This window comes from Tenrec ecaudatus, chromosome 9 (genome assembly GCF_050624435.1).
Source record: "Tenrec ecaudatus isolate mTenEca1 chromosome 9, mTenEca1.hap1, whole genome shotgun sequence".
In the NCBI taxonomy this organism is placed as follows: Eukaryota; Metazoa; Chordata; class Mammalia; order Afrosoricida; family Tenrecidae; genus Tenrec; species Tenrec ecaudatus.
The window spans coordinates 45,460,642-45,485,731 of NC_134538.1; the positions used below are offsets into that span (position 1 = coordinate 45,460,642).

Sequence of the window (25,090 nt, forward strand, 5' to 3'; positions counted from 1 at the left end):
ATTTATAAACTATCAAGGGACCAGGGGTGGGATCGGGGAGGGAGGGGGATGGGGGATGGGGGGAAAAAAAGGGAAACCGAGCTGATTCCAGGAACCCAAGTGGAAGGTGAATTATGAGAGTGATGAGTGCAACGAATGTATAAGGGTGCTTTGCTCATTTGATGTATGTACAGACTGTGATAAGAGCCTTATGAGCCCCAATAAAAAGATTTTTAAAAAAAAGAAAATGATTAGGGCAAAGAATGTACGGATGTGTTTTATACAATTGATGTATGTATATGTATATGTATGGATTGTGATAAGAGTTGTATGAGCCCCTAATAAAATGTAAAAAAATAAATAAAATTAAAAAATTTAAAAAAAGATAAAAAAAACTTATTGTGGAAAAATGTATATGCACTTATATATAATATATGCCCTATATACACACAATATATATATATATATAATGATCATATATATAGGTCATTTCAACTATATATGTGTATTGATGTATATATATTAATGCTACCAGATTATAAATAAATCATATAAAACTTAGTTTGACTTGGTGCATATAATTATATATAATCTGGTAGAATTAATTACATTCACCATGTTGTGCAACTCTCACCACTCTCTATTTCCAAAAGCATCTCCTCACACCAGACACAGCCTCAGTACTCCTTCAGCCATGACTCCCCAGCTCCCTCTCTGTAGCCTCCCCATTCCAGTCTCTGGGAACCACCAATGAGCTATTGCCTCTATGCCTTTGCCTAATCTAGATATTCATATAAGGAGCCCTGGTGGGTTATGCACTGGCTGCTGCCTGCAAGATCAGCAGTTCAAAACCACCAGCCACTCCTCGTGAGAAAGATGAGGCTTTCTACTCCCCTAGAAAGTTATAATCACAGAAAGCCAGAGCGGCAGTTCTACTCTGTCCTGTAGGCAGGCTTGCTATGAACCAGAATCAACTCAAGGGCAGCGTGTTATGAGAGTAAGAGATGCTCCATATAAGCTGGGTCATACCTTATTTGTCCTTTTGAGTCTGCCTTATTTCACTTAACATGAGGTCTTCAAGGATCTTTCACGTGGGAACATATTCAGGACTCCCTTCCTCTTTAGGACTGTGTAGCATTCAACTGCAGGGTTAGACCACATCTTGTTTTCCCACTTGTCTGTTGATGACCTGTCTGCCCATCTCTGTATAGTGTTAGTTTTACTTGGTGCACTTAATGGATTTGAATTAACTCAAGTACTCGAGATCTCCGATGCTGACAAAAGTGTTTCTGAGTTGATCAAACTTTAGAAGCCATCTTCTCCTGAATGGAGAAGCATCATTCAGAGAAAAAATTGCTCCCTGAACCTCTATCTTCTTCAGATCCTGGTTCAAAAAGTCTTCACGTTCTAGTTTGCATCTGCTGCCGTTATGGATTGAAGTGTATGTCAGCTTGGCTGGGCCAGGATTCTCAGTGGTGTGACAGTTAGGAAATGTTGAGACCATTCTCCCTGAAGCGATCTAATGTGACAGCCCATTTGTTTTACAGGAGTGTGTGTGTGTGTGTGTGTGTGTGTGTGTGTGTGTGTGTGAGATGCAATGCGCTGACTCATGTCTCAGCTTTAATCTCATGGCTGGGAGTTTCCTGGAGGTGTGGCCTGCATCACTTTTTCCCTTACCAGAGACGAAGGGAGCTCACTGTCACCCAGGAAGAAGAGCTGGGAGCAAGTGTGTCCTCCTTTGGACCCAGGGTCACTGTGCCGAGAACCTGCTAGATTTGGGGAAAGACAAGAGGCTTGCTGGTAGAATGAGGTGCCTCAGGCACTTTCGGCAGAGCTAAATGAGCTTTGTAACTCTCACCTGAGCTGGGCAGGGGCCAGGCAACGAGGACCGTGAGAGGAGGCCTGCATGACGAAGGGAGGTTGGCCTACATGCTTCTTGATCCTCTCCCTAAGTCGTGGCTTACTGGTTTTGCTCCCAAGTTGTAAGCTGGCACTTCACTAATAAACCCCACAGGCATGAGTATTATCATAAATATCATGAATTCTGTGAGACCACTGCACACGATTAGTGCACCCAGTAGAGAAGTAGAGAGGGCTCTGGGAGGGGCGGCCAGGTCAGAATTGGTGAACAGGCTGGAGGGCTCAGGTATGTTTGACCTCCTCCTTCTCCTGGGACTCAGCCTTTTAGAGGTATAGCGCGCACGCACACACACTCACACACACACACACACACACACACACACACCTCCTTTTTACACCAATGTCTGATGCTGTACACCATGTTCTGCACCTTTGTTTTTTCGCTTAACAACATACCTTGGGGATTATTCCACATTTATAGTGACAAATATCCAAAGGTGGTCCCCAAGGAATCATGCCTCCTGTTTCTATTCACCAGTCCTTGAAGGTGGGCTGTCACTATGACTTAGTTGTAAGCTATCAACTGTGATGGGGCCCATGAAACAGCAGGACTTCTGAGCACAGGTCAGAAGAAGCCTTGCTGCTTCTCCTTTGGTCTCTTGAAACCACCCTCCCTCCATCGATGCTGTGCCATCGCCACTCATTGAGAATGTTGCCTTTCCAGCTGTTGCTGTGCTTTAGTTTAGCTGTCGTCAGTTACAGTATAGAAAGATCTTTATAAGGGTGATACACTAGAGGCAAACACTTGGGCTACGCTGTTATTTTGTTTAATGATGGCTTTGTAGGATAATTCCAGTTTAAAGTTTATAGGTGATCGCTGAGGATTTCTCCAGCCTCAATGGATGAAACACTTTCTCAGAGCCTTGAGCTGCCAGGTAAGGAACCTGGCCACCTTGTAGAGATGATCAAGTAGAAGGGTCCTGAGACTTCAGGAGGAGGAATTGCTGGGGGTGAATTTGAGACTAACCTGTTACCCATTCTCAAGGCAATGGCATGAAATGCCACCCAATGACCTTCATGAATGCCATGTGGAAACAGATGCATCAACCTTACTTGAATACGTGGCTCACAAAATCATGAAACATTTAAAAAGTATTTTGGCCTTAAGTGGAGAGCAAATGTTTTGAGAACGATGAGGGCAATGAATGTACAAATGTGCTTTACACAATCGATGTATGTATGGAATGTGATAAGAGTTGTATGAGCCCGTAATACAATGATTTTTTTAAAAAGTGTTTTAAAAAAAAAGAGGTCAGGTGCACCTTAGTCCTCTAAATGCGCATCCTTGTGCATCAAGAATCTAGAGAGGTCTTCTGCAGCAGATCGACTCAGTGCAATAGCTTTTGATCTGACTGTTGTGTCCAGGAGCATTGATTGTGGATACCAGCAAGACAAAATCCTTGACAACTTCAAGCTTTTCTCCATTTATCATGTTACTTATCGGTCCAGTTGTGAGGATTTGGGCCTTCTTTGAGTTGCCATCTACACTGAAGGCTGCAATCCTTGATCTTCATCAGTGCGTCAAGTCCTCCTTACTTTCAGCAAGCAAGGTTGTGTCATCTGCATATTGCAGATTGCTATAAACCTCCCTCCAGTCCTAATATAGCATCCTTCTTCGTATAACCGAGCTTCTCTGGTTATTTGCTCAGCACACCGATTGACCAAATATGGTGAAAGGCTACAATCATGATGCACACCTGTCCTGATTTTAAACCATACATTATGCCCTTGTTCTGGTGACACAACTACCTCTTGATCCACGTACAAGTTCTGCAGGAGCATGATGAAATGTGGAATTCCCATTCTTCTCAAGGTTATGCACAGTTTCTTATGGCCTACACTGTCGAATGCCTTTGCACAGCCGATGAAACACAAATACACACCTTTCTGGTACTCTCTGCTTTGAGCCAAGATCCAGCAGACATCTAACTTGTTCCAAGTCCTCTTCTGAATCCAGCCTGAACTTCTGGCAGCTCCCTGTCAATGTACTAGTGCGACTGTTGTTGGATGATCTTCAGCAAAGTTTTACTTGTAAGCGTTATCAATGATATTGTTCTATAGTTTGAGCATTCTGTTGGGTCATCTTTCTTTGGAATGGGCACACATATGGATCTCTTCCAGTTAGTTGACCAAGTAAATGTCTTCCAAATTTCCTGGCATAGACCAATGAGTTCTTCCAGTGCTTCTACAGCTTGCTGAAACATTTCTATTGGAATTCCATTGATTCCTGAAGCCTTGTTTGTGGCTACCTCCTGAAATGGGAGATTGACTATTTCTTTTTGGTACACTGACTGTATTCTTTCCATCTTCTTTGATGCTTCCTGCGTCATTCAATATTTTGTCCATAAAATCTTTCAGCATCGAAACTTGAAGCTTGAATTTTTTCTTGAGTTCTTTCAGTTTAAGATATGCTGAGCATGTTCTCTGAAAGGTTTCAAGGTCTTTGAACATTTGTTTCTTTTTTCTTAAAATCATTTTATTGAGGGCTCGTACAATTCTTATCACAATCCATACATCAGTTGAATCAGGCATATTTGTACATATGTTGCCTTCATTCTTTTCTAGACATTTACTTTCTATTGAGTCCTTGATATTAGCTCTTTTGTTTCCCCCTTCCTCTCCCTCATAACCCCCTGATAGATTGTGCATTGTTATTAGTTTCATCTCTCACATTGACTGCTGTCTCCCTTCCCCCATGTTTTCTGTTGTTCCTCTCCCTGGAGAGGGGTGTATAGTGATGTGTCGATCATTGTGATCGGTTCCCCCTTTCTCCCTTCCTCTCCCCCTCTTTCCCCTACCCTTCTGCTATAACTATTCCCACTCCTGTTCCTGGATTCTGTGTGTCGTGAGTTCCTATCCCTTTCTTTCTTAAAAAATTCTTTAAATTGTTTTATTAGGGACTTATACAACTCTTATCACAATCCACACATACATCAATTGTGTAAAGCATATTTGTACATTCATTGCCTCATCATTCTCAAAACATTTGCTCTCCACCTAAGCCCCTGGCATCAACTCCTCATTTTTCCCCTCCCTCCCTGCTCCCACCTCCCTCATGAACCCTTGATAATTCATAAATTATTATTTTGTCATATCTTGCTGTGTCTGACGTCTCCCTTCACCTACTTTTCTGTTGTCTGTCCCCCCGGGGAGGAGGTCACATGTAGATTCTTGGTTCCCCCTTTCCAACCTATCCTCCTTCTACCCTCCCAGTGTCGTCACTCACACCACTGGTCCTGAAGGGATCATCCACCCTGGATTCCCTGTGTTTCCAGTTCCTATCTGTACCAGTGTACATCCTCTGGTCTAGCTAGATTTGTAAGGTAGAATTGGGATCATGATAGTGAGGGAGGAAGAAGCATTTAGGAACTAGAGGAAAATTGTATGTTTCATCGTTGCTACATCGCACCCTGACTGGCTCATCTCCCTGAGACACTTCTGTAAGGGGATGTCCAGTGGCCACTTCACACTCCCCACCTCATTCACTATGATAAGATTTTTGTTCTGATGATGCCTGATACCTGATCCCTTCGACACCTCATGATCACACAGGCTGGTGTGCTTCTTCCATGAGGGCTTTGCTGCTTCTGAGCTAGATGGCCACTTGTTTACCTTCAAGCCTTTAAGACACAAGACGCTATATCTTTTGATAGCTGGGCACCATCAGCTTTCTTCGCCACATTTGCTTATGCACCCATTTGTCTTCAGTGATCATATCGTGGAGGTAACCAAACAATGATATGATTTTTTTGTTCTTTGATGCCTGATACCTCATCCCTTCAACACCATGTGATCACACAGGCTGGTGTGCTTCTTCCATGTGGGCTTTGTTGCTTCTGAGCTAGATGGCCACTTGTTTACCTTCAAGCCTTTAAGACCCCAGACGCTATATCTTTTGATAGCTGGGCACCATCAGCTTTCTTCATTTGCTTATTCACCCGCTTTGTCTTCAGTGGTTGTGTCAGGAAGGTGAGCACCATAGAATGCCAATTTAATGGAAGAAAGTATTCTTGCATTGAGGGAGTACTTGAGTGGAGGCCCAATGTCCTTCTGCTACCTTAATACTAAACCTATAAATATAGACTCATAGGTCTATTTCCCCATCCTCATATATAAATATATTTGCATATGTAAATGTCTTTATTTAGACCTCTATATATGCCCTTTGCCTCCTAGCTCTTTCCTCTATTTCCTTTGACTTTCCTCTTGTCCCACTATCATGCTGAGTCTTCATTGAACATTTCATTATAATATTTTTTTTCTCAAGCTGCTCTTTGAAATTTTCTATTCAGCTCTTTGACTTTATCCTTTCTTCTATTTGCTTTAGCTATTCTATGATTAAGAGTATATTTCAGAGTTGCTTTTGATGTCCACTTTGATCTTTCTTTCCTGTCTTTTTAATGATTCACTTTCTTCACGAATGATGGTCTTGATGTCCTCTCACCGTTCATTAGGTCTTCTATTCAATGCATCAGATCTGTTCTTGAGATGGTCTGGAATGTCAGATGAGAGAGGAACTGAGGTCATATTTTGGCTCTCATAGATTTGTTTTAATTTTCTTCAACTTCTACCTGAACTTACATATGAGCAATTTGTGGTCTATTCCACAGTCAGCTCATGACCTGGTTCTAGCTGCTGAATTTTTCTCCATAGTGTCTTCCCACAGATATAGTTATTTTGATTTATGTGTATCTCCTCTGGGGAATTCCATGTTATAGTCAACTTTTGTGTTGTTGAAAAAGGTAGCTATGAACAAGTTGTTGGTTTTGCAAAAGCCTATCATGTGATCTTCAGCTTAATTTCTATTACCAAATCCATATTTTCCAACGACTGTTCTTTCCTCTTTGTATCGAACGTTTACATTCCAACCACCAATGCACCAAGATGCATTCCAATCAGTGCATCTTGATTCCCTGTTTGATCAATTTCAGTCTGAGGAAGTTGGTAGAATTCTTAAGTTTCTTCATCACTAACTTTTGTGGTTGGTGCATAAATCTGATGGTATTGATTGGATTTACCTGGAGACAGATAGAATCCTATCACAGAGAGCATTGTACTTCATGATGGATTTAACAAGATCCTTTCTGACAAAGAATGCCATACCATTCCTCTTGATTGTGTTATTCCTGTCACAGTAGATCACATGATTTTCAAATTCAAAATGGCCAATACCAGTCCATTTCAGCTCATTAATGTCTAGGGTATTGCTCTTTATGAATTTCATTTCATTTTTGACCATTTCCATTTCCCTAAATTCCTACTTCACACATCCCTGATCAGTAGAAGATTTTGGCATCTGTTGCTCCTCACCTTGAGTTGTACCCTATCAGCAAACGAAGATCCCATAGGCTCCACCCCCACAGACTTTACCAGATTCACATCACCATGGTCTACACCCCAAGAAATCAGCTCTTCTTCAATCACATTTTGCTTGTCCTCAAGACCTGAGGGGCCCATAGTCTGGCACTATCTCTGATAGTATGCTGCTTCCTTTGTTCAAGCCAGCAGTTCTTAACCTGTGAGTCACGACCCCTTTGGGGGGGTCGAACGTCTCTTTCACAGGGATCGCCTGACACCAACAGAAAACACATATTTCTGATGGTCTTAGGAACTGAGACACCGCTCCTCTATCCCTCTCCAGCTGGGTCTGCCCCCATGCAGATCCACCCACATACGAGTACCAGGCATGAAGACTTACCCATGCTACACCGTGCTTCAAGACAAAATTTCATTTATTTGTCATTAGAAATAAATATTTCACAATATATAATAACATATTGTTTTGTGATTAACCACTATTCTTTAATTATGTTCAATTTGTAGCAATGAAAATACATCCTGAATATCAGATATTTACATTATGATTCATAATAGTAGCAAAATGACAGTATGAAGTAGCAACAAAACAATTTTATGGTTGGGGGTCACCACAATATGAGGAACTGTATTAAAGGGTCCTGGCATTGGGAAGTTTGAGAATCACTGGTTTAAGCTTTCAGTATCTGACAATGCTTCAATGTTATGCATAGAATTTCAGCGGCTTCTTCCACCGAAGTGGAGACTTCTTCCTTGTCTGTTCTTAGTCTGGAAACTTCAGAAACCTGTTCACGTTGGGTGACCCTCCTGGCATTTGAAATACCAATGACGTAGCTTTTAGAATCACAGCAAACATCAACAAACTGACAGACAAGTGTTGGCAATTTTGTGGCAGTTTCCACGGGAGGCCAGCGGCTCTTTGGCACGTTCCTTGGGCTCTGCTGGCAGACAGCAAGCAGCATGGCCCCTAACCGCCAGTCTTCAAGCCTGCCGCAAATGAAGAAGCCTAAGGTGCAGGAGACCCCGGCCCCCCCCAAGGAAGAAAAAGAACAGCTGGAAGCAATTGAACATATTGATGAGGTACAAAATGAAATAGACAGACTTAATGAACAAGCCAGTGAGGAGATTTTGAAAGCAGAACAGAAATATAACAAACTCTGCCAACCATTCTTTCAGAAGAGGTCAGAATTGATCGCCAAAATCCCAAATTTTGGGGTAACAACATTTGTCAACCATGCGCATGTGTCTGCATTGCTTGAGGATGAAGAGGCTCTGCATTATTTGACCAGAGCTGAAGTGACAGAATTTGAAGATATTAAATCAGGTTACAAAATAGATTTTTATTTTGATGAAAATCCTTACTTTGAAAATAAAGTTCTCTCCAAAGAATTTCATCTGAATGATAGTGGTGATCCATCTTCAAAATCAACTGAAATCAAATGGAAATCTGGAAAGGACTTGACGAAACATTCCAGTCAAACACAGAACAAAGCTAGCAGGAAGGGGCAGCATGACGGACCTGAGAGTGTCTTTACCTGGTTTACCGACCAGTCTGATGCCGGCGCCGATGAATTAGGAGAGGTCATCAAAGATGATATCTGGCCAAATTCATTACAGCACTATTTGGTTCCTGATATGGATGATGAGGAAAGTGAAGGTGAAGAAGATGAAGAAGAAGAAGAAGAAGAAGGGTTTAGAAGATATTGATGAAGAAGGGGATGAAGACGAAGGGGAAGAAGATGAAGATGATGACAAGGGAGAGGAAGGAGAGGAGGATGGAGGAGAGGATGACTAACAGAACACTAATGGATTCCAACCTTTTTAATTTTCTTCAATCCCTGGGAGCAAGTTGCAGTCTTTTTTTGTTTTTGTTTTCTTCCTCTTGTGCTCAATCACCCTGTTCTTGAGGTCTCTTTTCTCTACACCATGGTTCTCAACTTATTTGGGGGTGGAGGGAATAATGCCTTGTGCAGAATACAGTGGAAAAGAACCTCTACCCCCTTGTGTTCAAATTAATTTTTGTCCCTTCCTGTCTCAACAAAAACTATGGAATCAACACACCACCGTGCTCTGTGGGAAAACAAAACCCTCTGCTCCCTTGGCCCTGCTGGCAGCTGGAGGGTGCTCGGCCCCTGTAGCTTCTTTCCTCCTTCCTCTGTACATTGGGCTCAGAGATTACACTGTGTCTCTATGTGAATATGGACAGTTAGCATTTACCAACATATATCTGTCTACTTCTCTTGTTTAAAAAAAAAGGAAAAACAACTTTAAAAAAGGGGGTTATAGAAGGTCAGCAAAGGGTGGGTTTGAGATGTTTGGGTGGGTTAAGTGGCATTTTGAAAACATGGGCTTCTCCTTTGGCATGCTTAATTGTGATGTTTAACGGATAGCCTTGCAGTTTAAGATGACACTTTTAAAATAAAATGCTCTCCTAATGATGACTTGAGCCCTGCCACTCGATGGGAGAATCAGTAGACCCTGTAGGATCTTCTTTGGAATTGACATTCTCTATTGTAATTTTGTTCCTGTTTATTTAAAATTTTTCTTTTGTTTCACTGGAAAGGAAAGATGCTGTCTTTAACGTTAAAAGTGTACAAGTTGCTTTGTTACAATAAAACTAAATGTGTACACAAATTTTTTTTTGTAAAAGTGGGAAATTAAGCAATACTTTGGGAATCTACTTGAAATTAAAAAAAATTCACTGGTCAATGTTATTTTTTTAATATTTATTTTCTGTTACCATTAATTCCTTTAAAATGAGATGATTTTGCAATTTCAACAAAATGCAAAATTTTGAAGTGTTTTAACTGTCTTTTATAGTATTTTTATATTTTTTCGAATGTGTATGTAATATGTATAAATATTTATAATATGCATAGGTTTAAATTATTTTATTTTTTAAATTATTTTTGTTTGTTTGTTTAAAGGTTTCGGTCGCCTTTATTGTTACGAGGTAGGGCCCTGAGTGGGGCCTTGCAAGCTGATGCATGTGGTCCTCCAGGGATCACGGGGTGGTCACGGTTGCAGACATGATCGCCACAACGGAAGGACACGGTCCAGGAATGCAGGAAACATGATCAGACAGGTTGGGGTCAGGGCCGGCCCCTCACTCCTGCTTCTTGAAGTTCTACAGGTGCGACAGGACACAGCTGGACCGCAGGAAGAAACACAGGAAGAAGGAAGGTGAGCGCAAGGACGCATTCCATGGTCTGGAGATGCTCCGCGCGGAGTGGACCTGGGCGCGCAGCACCCGGGGCCACCAGGCCGAGCCCGCCAGCTATCAACCCGGCTCAAGGTCCGGGAGTTTTAAATTGTATAATTGTGTTTTAATTATGTTTATAATAAATTGACTCCTCTAAAACAAATTCCATTGGAAATCTTCTAGGTTCATAGAAAAGTTCCACTTAAACCCTCTAGGTAGTAGAGCTTTTAAAAGTGTACTTTTTCTTTAATTATTTTTGACAGTAATATTAACTCTTTTTCAACATTCATTTTATGAACTTATTTTTTATAATCTTACACTTTGGACAAAAACAAACTGAAATGTAAAATATTACTAGTTTTAATAGGATATATGGAATTCAAGAAAAGGTAAGTGATGTTATATAGGTAAATTAAATGTATTCATTAATTAAAAAGAAAACAAAAACGGGTCTCTATTTAGCTGTAAAGCCTAAAGTCAAAAGAAGAGTTTTGCCTCTTCCTCAAATGTGTTTTTCCCTTATGTCCCCAGCTTTATTACTCATGGAAAACATCTCCCAATCGGTATCTTCCCTCATGTGTCTCTAAGGATAGATCGACTCCCTTTCTTTAGAAAAGATCCGGTATTCTGCTGCAACGGTGTTGACCCCCGAGGCGCCTCAAACTAACACACACTGGTTCCTCCGAGAGCCCAATGTGGGGTCATTGATAGCTGCCATGGGCTGGCCTTGGCCCTTGACACCGCCATACACAACAGGGCTGAAGGCAGCAGCGCCTGCTCTGTTCCCATCATGGGTTTTGGAGTGGACCACACACAGGGTTTTTATCGGCTGCTCGTTAGAGGTGGATCACGAGACCTTTCTTCCTAATCAGACTGGGTAAACTCCATTTAAACCTGTTCAGTATGATAGCTTCGCTAACAGATGGGAAACGGATGCACTTAAGGTATTTTGACCGGAAATCAAACTTACGTTTCCTGCACGGAAGATGAGAATTCTACCACCGCCCTCACTGTTACCCCGAAACCAACCAAGCAAACAAACCTACTGGGAACGAGTTGATTCCAATCATACAGGAACCCTGCAGAGTAGTGGTTCTCAGCCTTCCTACTGCCGCGACCCTGTCATACAGTTCCTCAGGGTGTGCTGACCCCCAACCATAACATTATGTTCGTTGCTACTTCATCACTGTCATTTTGCTACTATTATGACTAGGCAGGGTGTATTTTCATTGTTACAAATTGAACATATTTAAACATAATTAAAGCATAGTGATTAATCACAAAATGAAATTCCATATTGTGAAATGTTTTATGTGTTTTCCCATAGCGACCCTGTGAAAGCATTATTCAACCCCCCCAAAGGGGTCACGACCCACAGGTTGAGAACCACTGCTGTAGAGGGTTCTCCATCTTTATGGAGATTCCATTTTTACTGGAACAGATGGTCTCTTCTTTCTCCTGAGGATTGATCGTTGGGTTTGAATAACTGACCGTGTAGTTAGTAATCTAACACCCAACACTGGTACTAAAGCTCCTTCAATATGTTGCTAGCTGTGGTGGAGTGAGATTTCTCAATATGCTTCTTCTACTCAAGCCTTGTGGCTCCCCCCGGGTTGATGGGGTGGGACTCTGTGCGTAGGGGGTGTGTGGCACTGGCGGAGAGGACTGGTCAGTGTTTACTGCCATCCCCCTGGCTGTAAGGAGGAGCCTTCTTTGAAGCAGCAACAGAGAGACAAAGCCTGAAGACCTTGGAAGAGCGCCCTCAAGATCCCTGTCTGAAGAGGTGGAGGCTGCTGAGACCAGATGCATCCAGACTGTGGTACAGAGACTCCCAGGAGCAACGCGGAGCTCCTTACCAGTTCCAAGCTACGGAACTGTGGGACCGAGTGACAAGTGGGCTGACTTCCTGGAAAAGAAGGCAAAGGCCAAGAGACCATGTGACCGAGACACTGAGAATGGAGAGAGACTTGGCTGTTGGCTGAGAAGACCAGTGACTATATCCTTACTGTTTGCCAATCCTGATTTGTAGTAACCCCTTATTGGTGAGTATTGCCTGTGAGCTCCGTGTAGGAACTACTGAACCCAGCAGAGATGTAGGGAAGATTCACTGGAGTAGGGAATGCAGGATGCACCAGAGAGGCTTGGCTGACCCCTTCCTTGCGGCAATCGGATATGCCTGCCTCCATACCTGTACCACCCTAGCTGCCAATAAAATAATACGTTCTCGGTTGAGCTTACAATATCTCCATATAAGGTTAATTCTGTTTTCAAATTAAAGTTTAAAAATCTCTAAGTAAGAGCTTTAATTTAATTTCTTGGGCTATAGCATTACTTTGGTTTTTGTTTTTTTTTTATCTTTTCCACTTTCTTGAATTAGGCATTAAAAATTTTGGTCACAAACCACATTCTTTTGCAACGTTTAATGTACTATGTTTTATGCGTTTGATTAAGTAGCCTTGGTAGCGTCGTGGTTAAGAGCTAAGCTGCTAGTGAAAAGGTCAACAGTTCGAACCTCCCTGTGGGGAAAAGATGCGGCAGTCTGCTTCTGTAATGCTTACAGCCTTGGACACCCTATAGATAGGGCAGCTCTGCTCTGTCCCGGAGGGTCTCTAGGAGTCCTTCCTAATCACTGGTAACAAGTTTGGATGTCGGTTGTGTGTGGTTGTTCCGTGCATCAAGCCAGCTGCAACTCATAGCAATCCTGTGCACCACCGAAGGAAATACTGCCTGATCCTGTGCCACCTTCAAAAGTGTTGTCATATTTGAGCCCATTGCTGCAGCCACCAAGTCATTCTGTCTTGCTGAGAGGCTTCCTCTTTTTAACTATCCTTCTACTCTACCAAGCATGATGACCTTTTCCCAGTGACTAGTCTCTCCTGATATCGTGGCCAGAGTACATGAGGCAAAGCCTTGCCACGCTTGCTTCTGAGGAGCATTCTGGCTGTACTTCTTCCAAGGCAGCGTTGTTGATTCTTTTGGCAGTCCATGGTACTTCCAATATTCTTCACCAACACGGATCCTTCTGTAGCCTTCCCTACTCAATGTCCAACTTTCACATGCATATGAGACCATTAAAAATAGCAAGGCTTGGGCCGGTGCACCTTGGTCCTCAAAGTCACCTCTCTGCTCTTCAATACGCTAAAGAGGTCTTGTACCCACTGCAATGGGTCATTTGAATTTTTCGCCATGATTGTCTACTTACAGTCAAGACTGTAGATCAGTGTTTCCCAAAGTGGGCCAGACCGCCCCCTGGGGGGGGGACAATCAGGGGGACAGCAAAAACAGATACCTACACTTTACTCTCGATTGTGGGCTACAGTCTAAAAGTTTTTAATTGCCAGGGATGCTGAGTAATTTTCTCTTTTTTTCCTGGAAAGAGAAAGGGGGAGAAAATGAAATGTTTGGGAAGCTAAGATATAGATTAAGATTAAAAATAAGTAAAACAAAAATAGCCCTATGGTTCAGAAGGAAGAAAAAGCTACATATAAGGTTCACTCTTTCTCTTTTAAAATAATCATTTTATTGGGGGCTCTTACAGCTCTTAAAACCATTCATCCATTGTGTCAAGCACATTTGTACATTTGTTGTCATTCTTCTCAAAACATTTTCCTTCTACTTGAGTCCTTGGTATCGGCTCCTCATTTCCCCCCCTCCCTCATGAACCCTTGATAAATTATAAATTATTTTTTTCATATCTTACATCATCTGCTGTCTCCCTTCACTCATATTTCTGTTGTTCATCCCCCTGGTAGGGGGTAGGGGATTAATATGTCGATCATTGTGATCACTTCCTCCTTTCTCCCACCACCTTCCCCCTAGCCTCATGGCATTGCTACTCCCATTACTGTCCCTGAGGGGTTTATCTGTCCTGGATTCCATGTGTCAAGAGCTCTTATCTATACCAGTGTACATGCTCTGATCTAGCCAGATTTGTAAGGTAGAAGTGGGGTCATGATAGTGGGGGGAGGGGGTGGGGAGAAAGCATTAAAGAATTAGAAGAATGTTGTGTGTTTCGTCAATGCTATACTGCACCCTAGCTGGCTCGTTCCTTCCTTGTGACCTTTCTGTGAGGGGATATCCAGTTTTCTACAGATAGGCGTTGGGTCTCTCCTCTGCCCCCAACCCCCATCCCATTCGCAATGATATGATTATTTGTTCTGGGTCTTCTGATACCTGATCCCATTGACACCTCCTGATCACACAGGCTGGTGTGCTTCTTCCATGTGGGCTTTGTTGCTTTCCACCAAGATGGCCACTTGTTTATCTTCAAGCCTTTAAGACCCCAGATGCTATATTTTTTAATAGCCGGGTACCATCAGCTTTCTTCACCACATTTGCTTATGGGTCCATTTTGTCTTCAGCAATTGTGTTAGGAAGGGGAGCATCACAGAATGCCAGGTTATTAGAACAAATCATTCTTGTTTTGAGGAAGGACTTGAGTAGAGGCCCAATGTTTGTCTGCTACTTTAATGCTTAACATATAAATAGATGTACATAAGCTTATATCCCTATATTAATATATATTTACATATGTATGTGCCTATATTTATACCTCTATAAATGTCCTTTGTCTCCTAGTTCTTTCCTCTATTTCCTTTTAATTTCCTCTTGTCCCACCATCATGTTCGACCTTCCTTCAGCTTTCAGTAATTCCTCTCAGCTAGTGCATAAAGTTCACTCTTATAAACAGTAAAGGAAGATAGAGTTTCTCTGTCTAACAATAGCTCCAAAGAGTATTATGACCCTTGTCAGGTAATCAGCCCTGACCAGAGAATGACTCATCAAAACACCGAGGCCTGGATATGAGGACTCTTGCTTCCTACCCATCTCCTAAACGAAGATTCTCTTATCTTCAGTAACTAACCCTGTCTGTCAAGTCAGGACAAGTAACTGGAAGCTTCTAGCCAGTATCAATGGGAAGCTATTAAAACACTATCATCTTTGATTTGAAAGCAAACTTAAACAATTGCATCAGACCCTACAGTGTTTATGTGTCCACAGCAGAATCCGGAATTATAGCAAGTAAACCCAGCTCCAGGGGAGGCAGTCACCATCTGGCAACCGAGGACAACAATAATATTAAATCTCATTATGTAGTCACTGTTCGTATCCTCAGTGAAGCTATTGTATTTTATTTTAGGAGAAAACAAATAGGTGATTATACTTGTAATCCTGATTTTAAGTTAAGGCTCATCATTTTATAAAAGAAAAGGGGTAACCAATTTGGACGCTGGAAACACGAGGCTTTCGAAGGTTCCCGCGCTCCAAGGCAGCATGCTGTGTGTGCAGGCGGGGACGGCGGGCCCACCTCTACTGGCAAAATGGTCACTTGGGACATTCGGACCTTGGGGATGCAAAATAAGACTGTACACATTGAGAATAAAGGGGACATATTTAGCACAGATGTCTAGTTCAGCTGGTCAGATGGCTTGTCTATTGGCAAAGGGTTACAGTCAGGGAACATGCCTCAGATATGCTCTAAAGATATTTATTGACTGTAACACAGGCATTGATCTATGTCATCAAGTCTTGCCTGTGTTTGAAGAGCTCTAACCCATTCATTACTCCATGGGAGAAACGTGTGGTAGTCTACGTCAATAGAGATTACAGCCTCACAAAAGAATCATATTATTGTGAATGAGGGGTGGTGAGGCCTGGAGACAAAGCCCATCTGTAGGCAACTGGACACCCCCTCACTGAAGGGTCGTGAGGAGGAGATGAGCCAGTCAGGGTGCAGTATAGCAACAATGAAACATACAACTTTCCTCTAGTTCTTTAATACCCCCCCCCACTATCATGACCCCAATTCTAGCTTACAAATCCAGCTAGACAAGAGGATGTACACTGTTACAGATAGGAGCTGGAAACACAGAGAATCCAGGACAGATAAACCCCTCAGGGATAATAATGAGAGTAGCGATACCAGGAGCCTAAGGGGAAGTTGGGGGAGAAAGGGGGTACCGATCACAAAGATCTATATATAACCCCTTCCTTTGGGGACAGGCAACAGAAAAGTGGGTGAAGGGAGACATCAGACAGTGTAAGACATGAAAAATTATAATAATTTATAAATTATCAAGAGTGAGGGAGGGACTGTGTGGGAGGGAGGAGAAAAAATGAGTAGCTGATACCAAGGGCTCAAGTAGAAAGAAAATGTTTAGAGAATGATGATGGCAACAAATGTACAAATGTGCCTGACACAATGTATGGATGTATGGATTGTGATAAGAGTTGTACAAGCCCCCAATAAAATGATTTTTAAAATTGTAGAAGGCGATGGAGGACAGTGGAAACCCAAAATCCATCTGCAGAGCATCTAATTAGATTAAGCCTGTGGCAGATCCCTTCTTGCCACAGTCAAGGTCCTCGAACACCTTTACTATCCGAGGTTATTGTGAACTTGACTGTGTGGATCAAACACGGCATCACCTATCACCTGTTCAGTTGACCTCCCCATTGACCCAACTTGAATTCAATCTGGGCCCACGTATTTCTTGCTAGTGTCACGACCAAAATGTCTTCACTGGTTTTTAACATATTGATGGTGGTCTTTTCTTTCTTACTCTTTACTTGTATTTTTAACTTTATTTGTTATTATTATCTTATTTTGTTTTTTATTGTTTCTGTTGGGTTTCCCAGTTTGTGGCGCACAGAAGGAGTAGATGCATGGAGACAATACCTGATACACTGGTTTATCCGGGAAGTGGGGCATCGGTGAGAGGCAGGGAAGGGGAGAGGATTTGAGGAGCAAACAATGGATGCAGTGGCTGGGAGGGAGCACTAGAACTGATTGGCTACATAGCTCATTTGAAAAGTGATTGAACCATGGAAGTGTATGATATGTGAATACTATACCAAGAAAACCACTTAAAAAAAACTTGACCAATTATTACCATGGATGAAGGGAAAGAATGACTGCCAATGGTGGTAGAACAGTTTGGAAAAGGGTCCCAAGAATGGCTGAACAACATGAAAAGTACAGTCGCCGGCACTGCATACACAAGCGAAAGTTGTGGAATTGGAGAATGCTTTGTTATATATATTTTTGCCACATTTAGAAAAAAAATTACATGAATAACAATCTGTACAAAAGAAAATGTGCTAGAATGTAAGTGGTGACAATTGTACAACTCTTCTGGATAAAGATTGAATTATTTAATTGTATGACATGTGGCTAACGTGCTAATAAAACAGTTGGGAAAAAAAAAGATTGCAGCCTCAGGTAACAGAATTCTACTCTGTCTTACAGCGTGACTGTTAGTTTGAATCTACAAGGATGGAAATTGGTTTTGTGATTTTGCTTAAGTTTTGAGCACACTAATGGTTTTTAATGTACTGATAGTATGAACGACACCGACTCCTCATTTCTTGGCTACCTTGTTATCTGACATTTCACATTTAGGACAACCATGAAACATCTGCTACTGGACTATCTTGCATGTGAGCGTGTCTGGCAATAACAAGTACCAAGGTTGTGACGGTTCAGTGTCAACTTGGTTGGGCCAAGATGCTCGCAGGTGTGGCGGTCGGGTGATGATGTAATTGTCCTTCACTCTGTGATCTGTTGTGGTCACCTGCTGTTTTTGAATAACACTGATTTTTGCAAAATGCTGATGCTCACATGACCACCTGGTCTTTGGAAACGAGCATGTTGTGAAGTGAGGAGTGGGTATGCAAGACTCCATTCACAGGAATCTTAAATTGCTTTATGAGAAGAAAAAAATCCTTAAAACAATGCTACAAATACAGCCAATAGGCTTGTGCTTAAAAAGTGGGGAGAAAATCGTAAAATAAACAGTGATTTATAGGAGAGGAACGAAAATGGAGTGGAAGGGACAAAGGTATAAGCTGTACATCTCTGGATACTCCTTGTTTTGTAGATCAGACTCTAGAATTATATTAGTTTTCGCCTTCATAGTAAAGCAAACTTAAGTCAAAATGTATTGGTACTGTGTCTTCTCCCCCTTTTACTTGATCAGTCTAGCTACAGGTTTATCAATTTTATCGATCTTTTCAGAGAACCAGCTTTTGGCTTCATTGATTTTCGCTCACATTTGTCTATTTTCCATCTTATTGATTTCATCTCTTATCTTCTGTCTGGTTCTCTTCCATCCACTGACACGGAGTGTAAGCGGCTCTCCTTTTTCTAGTTACTGAAGAAACAAGGAAACATCTTTTTTTTTTCTAGTACAAGCCCATGCACAGCTGTCCATGTAAAGGCGGGTGGGGGGGGGGTTGTCGGCAATTCCATCTCTTTAATAGGTTCAAGGATATTCAGATTGCCTGCTTCTTCTTATCATTTGTCACTTGCGCCCAAATATCTCTGCGTCTTAGATAAGCTATAGGAGCTCTCTTGCTCTCGGCTCTCTGGCAGCTGTTCCTCACCTCCCTTGCATCCCTGGATGACAGGTATGTGTGTGGCTGAAAGGTGTCACCTCTCAGACCCTCACAGTGAACAGACCTAAGGAATAGATGTTTCGAAATATGCACATACATTTACATCTGTACTTCTGTGTCCATCTAAATGGAAAGAGGTGAGTTCACATGATTTGGATTTCAATTCTAACCCAACCCATTAATATATAATAGCTTCCTCCCTTTTCATATTTGTTGTTCTCATCTCTGTCAGTGAGAAGTGTGGCTATCTTTGCCTTTGAAATATTAAAGGAGCATGGTGGCATTGTTCACGTGTTAGGCTGCTGAATGCAAGGTCAGCAGTTCATCTCCACCAGCTGCTCAGCGAGAGAAAGATGAGGCTTTCTACTCCCTTAAAGATTTCCAGTCCCAGAAACCCACAGAGGCATTTCTGTCCTATAGGGTTGCAATGAGTTGGCATTGACTTGATGGCTGTGAGTTTGGACTTTTGAAAAAAATTATATATCTATATTATTACTCCTCTTTCCCCCGTCCCCCCAATCAACCCACAGACTATGCAGAAGAAAGTTCTGGTGATCCACTTCTTTTGTCTTTCTTTAAAAAAAACAACAGCTTTATATTGTGGTTTGGGTAAAAGCAAATGGGTTTCCCACCCAACACCTCATAGACATTTCGATGTGTGACATTGATGGTAACTCCCATAGTGTAACAGCTCCCCTCATGCTTCCTCCCTGTGTGTTTAGTAGTGCCATCCCCTCTTTCCTACGCCCACATGCCTTCTGAGCTTTATTGCTTGGCACCTTTTGCCCTTCTGATGCTGTATGATTGGCTGCTTGTTCTAAGGAGTGTGCATTGTTCGCCCTACAGGCCTGCTGTTTGGCTATAAGTTGGGGCACAAGAGTGAATTCAGTTCTGCATTTGAAGAGTGTCTAAGGGCCAGTCTCAGAGGTTCTCCCCGTCTCCATCAGACCAGTGAGGATGATCTTCTTGATTGTTTTGAGTTTGCTTCCATATTTTTTTCAACTTCTGACAAATCAGTCATTGAAACTCTACAGAGTACAATTTTATTCTGACCCACTGTTAGTCCAGATGGACTAGAGAAACACATTCATAAACACCCAGATGTGTATAGGAAAGAGCTTTATATACAAGAGCAATTGAATATTAAGAAAACATCCCATCCCAGTCCAGATCAAGTCCATAAGTCCGATATTAGCCAATAGGTCCGATACCAATCTACAAAGTCCTCTTTAGATTCACAGGATGATCACAGGCCAATGGGTAGAAAGTCTGTGGATCCAGTGGTGTTGTAAGCATCTCAGCGCTGGCAGGGGTCTCCACATGGCTTCTCCAGCTCCCAGGGTATGGGGGTCTATCAGCATAGCTCCATGTGTCTTGTCAGTAGAGTGTCTCTCAGGGAGTGAACAGAGAGACAGAGAGAGAGAGTCTCCAGCTTCCAAGGAAGAAAATACCGGAATTCCCAGAATCCTCAGGGGAAGGCCATGCCCATGCAGAGGCCTCATTGACTATGCAATGATTGACAGGCTAGACTCCACCCCTTCACTTGCAATCCTCTCAAATTGACAACAGATTATATCACACACACTGTGGTATTATCAAAAATTAGAATCAACTGAGGGGCAAATGAGTTTTTTAGTGTGGTTGGTTATTTGTGTAACCAACTTCTTTGCAGCTGTCACTCCTGCCCATCTCTATACCCTCCTCACCCGTCAGGCTCCACACCTCACACACGCCTCTCGGTCATGGGTGCCTTTCCATACCTCTGAAACGCCATCTTTGCAGAAAGGTCCACCTCCACACAGGACACCTCCTCTCGTGCCCCCAGGCCAGGTCATTCCTCTTCGGGGACTCCCTCCCTCCCCCACCCTACCATGCTCTGGCTCCTCAGGTCAGGCTGCCTCCCCTCATGGGCGCTCTCTTCACTCCAGGGCTGCTGTAACGGAGTGACCACATGCGGCTCGCTTTACAGAATGGATAGATGTTTTCTCACAGGTCAGCAATCTAGAAGTCTGAATGCGAGCCACCAGCTCTAAGGGACTCTGCTCTATCTCTGTCTGTCGACTCTTGGGAAAAGCCCTGGCTTCAGCCTTCTTCTCTGCGTGCCACGGCAATCTCCGCGTGGCACCTGTCTTCCACCATTCGTGGATGCTTGTCTCTGGAGCCTGTTCTTGTATCTCAAAAGTGGTCACTTTTAAGACACACCCTATCGCCTCAGTAACATAACGAGGGGTCTACCATGTGTTTGGGAGAACACAGTTCAATCCACGGCAGAGCACTTGGGTCCTGACCCCCTAAGCCGAGCTGCTTCTTCATGTGGACCTTGCTCTGCTCCTCTAAGCTTTAGTATTGATTTTTTTTTTCAGGAAAGGGAAGGTTATTCTTTAATGTTAGATGCTCCTGGAAACAAGATGCTCCTTCTATTATGTTTTCCAAGTTGTTATTTCCAATTAGTAGCAATTTCTTTATCTTGGACTTGTACCCAGCGACATTGCCAGATTCATGTTATTAGTTGTTTTCTTTCTCTATTTTTTCATCGTCACTGCTGGTCTATAGACCCCTATGTGTTTGGAACATATGATCCTGTATCTACCCACATTGCTAAATTTGTTGATCATAATCATCTTGATGCTGCTGGAATGACTCCAAATAGTGACAGCTCTCGGTTTCTCTTGCTAGTATTTAAACTCTAGAAACTCTTGTCTTGCGGAATGAGCTAGAACTTACCATTAAAATGCATGCTTTTCCCCTACTGCTCTCTCTCCAGTACCTGGGACTGTGGATGGCATGTGAGAGATGTTCAGCAAACAGTTATCAGGAGTTCCATGTTGGGGTTCCATGTTGGGGTCCTAACTGCAAGTTCAGCAGTTTGAACCACCAGTTTCTCCCCCAGGAGAAAGACAAGGCTTTCTTTCTTAAAAAAAATCTTTTATTGAAAAAATTTTTTTATTGGGGGCTCGTACAACTCTTATCACAATCCATACAAACATCCATTGTGTCAAGCACATTTGTACATTTGTTGCCATCATCATTCTCAAAACATTTGCTTTCTACTTCAGCCCTTGGTATCAGCTCCTCATTTTCCCCCTCCCTTCTCCTTCCTCCCTTCCTCATGAACCCTTGATAATTTATAAATGATTATTATTTTTTCATGTCTCATACTGACTGATGTCTCCCTTCACCCACTTTTCTGTTGTCCATCCCTCTGGGAGGGAGTTATATGTAGATCATTGTGATTGGTTCCCCCTTTCTACCCTTCCCTCCCCCTCCCCCTCCCCCTCCTGGTATGGCTACTCTCAATATTGGTCCTGAGGGGTTTATCTGCCCTGGATTCCCTGTGTTTCCAGCTCTTATCTGTTCCAGTGTACATACTCTGCTCTAGCCAGATTTGTAAGGTAGAATCAGGATCATGATAGTCGGGGGAAGAAGCATTAAAGAACTAGAGGAAAGCTGTATGTTTTATCGGTGCTATACTGCACCCTGACTGGCTCGTCTCCTCCCCGAGACCCAGACAAAGCTTCCTTACTCCCTTAAAGAGGTACAATCTCAAAAACTCACAGTTCTACCCTGCCCCACAGGGCGGATATAAGCTGACATCGACTCGATGGCAACGAGTTTTAAATACTTACTGAATGAACAAAAGCCGGAATTTAGCTCAATCTTATTGTACTATTCAAATCCTTACATGTGTGAGGGAGTTTCAAAAAGTTTGTGGGGAAAATAGAATGAAAATATAGTGGGATTTTCCCACAAGTGTTTCCCTTGTATCAGTGTGAGTGTTCTCCTAGATGAATTCTTTATGACCGCAGACCTTTAGGGCTTGTATATCTGAAGGTATAAATCCCAAACTATGGAGGCATGCCTTCCTCCACCTCCATGTTCCCTATGTGTTGCTGTCCATAGTTTGGTTGCTTATTCATAAGTAACTGGAAAAACCAACCAACTAAACAAAACACCATGCCTGGAGCCACCAAATAGTCCCTGGCTCGTGGCCACTTCTCCCACCATAGAGTCAGATTAAACTCTATGGGCTTCCTTGCCTCTCACCTCGATGCTAACAGATACTCCAACCAGCCTTTCACTTCCAACCTGGGCGTGTCTTGATATTTATAAGGGCATTTGATACAACTATTTCAGACAAATATGTAAGCAACTTGAAGCACGCCATGAAATTTGATAATGCTTGCTATTATTCTGCCCTACTTATTTTAAATTTCCCTGTTGATGTCGTTAATCTGAGTGATTTATGGCTACGTGTGGGGATTTTTCATTTACCTATTTTTCTTTTTCCTCCCCTTCCCTCGCTCCCCTGTCTGCCACTCTGACCAGCCACCCTAATCTGTGCGAAGCTGCTGGACTACAGACAGCACACCGCCTATCCTCCAACTGCGGGGCAGGGGACAGAGCCTCTGGTCTTGTAGGCTTTCTCAGCCGTTAGGTTGTAGAAGGCAGGGACCCAGTCAGCCCAGGGCCCAAAACAGCCTCAGAGGGCCAGTGGAGTCTGGGCCCACGAGGGGGCTGGCCGGTGGGTGACTCTGACCGCTGACCTCTCAGGTGGCTGCTTGGGCAGCAGGGATGCTCCCTAGCTAGTCCACTGCCTTCCCTCGCGGGCCCCTGAACTCACCCGACTACTAAATCTACCTGGGAAAGCTGAGGATGACTGTCCCCCGGATTCTCCACCATCAGCCGCATTGTTCTGTGCTCGGGCCACCCAGGGCTGCGGAGCACCGGTGGGGACAGAGCCCCATGCAGCTGAGCACGCCCATACGCCTCTCATGCGGGGTCCTGCCCGGCTGCCTCCCCTAGGCCTCAGCCAGTGACCGGCTGGCGAGGGAGGTGAAGCGCCCCGAGCCCTGGGCTGGCCCTGCCAGGATGGAAGAGGCCAAGGTGCCTGAAAAGGAGCAGCTGGGGCCCAGGAAGCTCTTTTCCCTGTTAACTTTGAACTGTATTGAACTTTGTATCATCCTAGGCACCGAACGGAGTGGGCAGACTTTCTGGATCATTTTTGTTGCCACTTCACATACGGTTCAGAAAAAGAAATACTTTTCTTCTCACTGTTGGGTACAGAGCCCTTTATCCTCATTAGGCCAATTCGTTCATTGTGTTTCCAGATGGCCTGCCTCTGTACTGATTTTGTTTGTTTTCCTATTTGACCTATCCAGAGAACAGGGTTGCTGTTTCCCACTTTGATTTATTTTTCTTATTCTTTTTTAAGTGTTATTTCGTTGTTGAGAATATACATAGCAAACCATAGACACCTTGAACACTCTCTGCGTGTAAATGCAGTAACGTTCGTTGATGCCGGTCTCCAGGTTGTGTAACGATGTTACTCTTCTCTTCTGAGTCGTTTCTTCCCCGCTGCAGACTCACTGCCTCTAAAGTTCCTGTTGTCAATTTGATCCTACATACATAGTTCTGCAAGAAGCACATCAAACTCAAGGGTGACTTTTTCTTTTAATTAGCTGAGCTAAGCTATTATTTGGCTTTAAGAGGAGTTCAGGAGATGTTTTTGGTTTACCGTTTCAAGTTCATCTCGGGAAAATCATTTAGGAACTCATCCAGCCCTGATGGCTCCAGAACGCCTGCAGTCCATGAAAATTTGGAATTCTGTTCTATATTCCTTCTACATTCCTCCGCATTTGGTCAGGAATCTTCTGGCTCTTTTGGCGCCTGGTCAAGGAGGCAGGTCTTTCTGTATCTATATTCATGCTGGTGGGGTACTGTGTTAGGCGCACATAAGTTTGAAATTGCTATGATGAGAGTTCTGCTACTTATCATAATACAGTGACCCTCTCTAACACTAATAATACTCTGACTTAAAGGCGAAGATGAAGATCATTATTTATCTAAAATAGCTAATATTGGAATGATTACATCAATTTCTTTTTGTTGATATTTTCTTTCATTATTAAATATTTTTATTGGGGGGTTCTTACATCTCTTATCATAATCCATACATTCATCCATGTGTCAAGCACATTTGTACATATGTTGACATCATCATTTTCTAAACATTTATTTTCTATTGGAGCCCTTGGTATCAGCTCCTTTTTCCCCCTCCCTCCCCTTCTCCCACCCTCATGACCCCTTGTATACATTATTGTTGTTTTCATGTCTTATACCAACTGCTGTTCTCCTTTCACCCACGTTTCTGTTGTTCAGTCCCCTGGGGATGGGGGGATTAACCATCGATCATTGTGATCCGTTCCCCCTTTCTCACCCCAATTCTGGTATCGCTACTCCCAATTCTGTTCCTGAGGGTTTATCTGACCTGGATTC

The 25,090-nt window shown here is 42.9% G+C and overlaps 1 protein-coding gene across 1 annotated transcript; it reads left to right on the forward strand.

Moving 5' to 3' along the window:
* The first annotated feature begins 8,175 nt into the window (after positions 1–8,175).
* On the forward strand, positions 8,176–8,922 carry LOC142456332 (protein SET-like). Its single transcript, XM_075557484.1, has one exon. It carries the CDS (start codon positions 8,176–8,178, stop codon positions 8,920–8,922), a length of 747 nt encoding a protein of 248 aa, XP_075413599.1.
* The last annotated feature ends 16,168 nt before the right edge of the window (positions 8,923–25,090 follow it).

Excerpts from the sequence above, each read along its gene's own strand:
- LOC142456332 (XM_075557484.1), top strand. The coding sequence starts at position 8,176 with ATGGCCCCTAACCGCCAGTCTTCAAGCCTGCCGCAAATGAAGAAGCCT.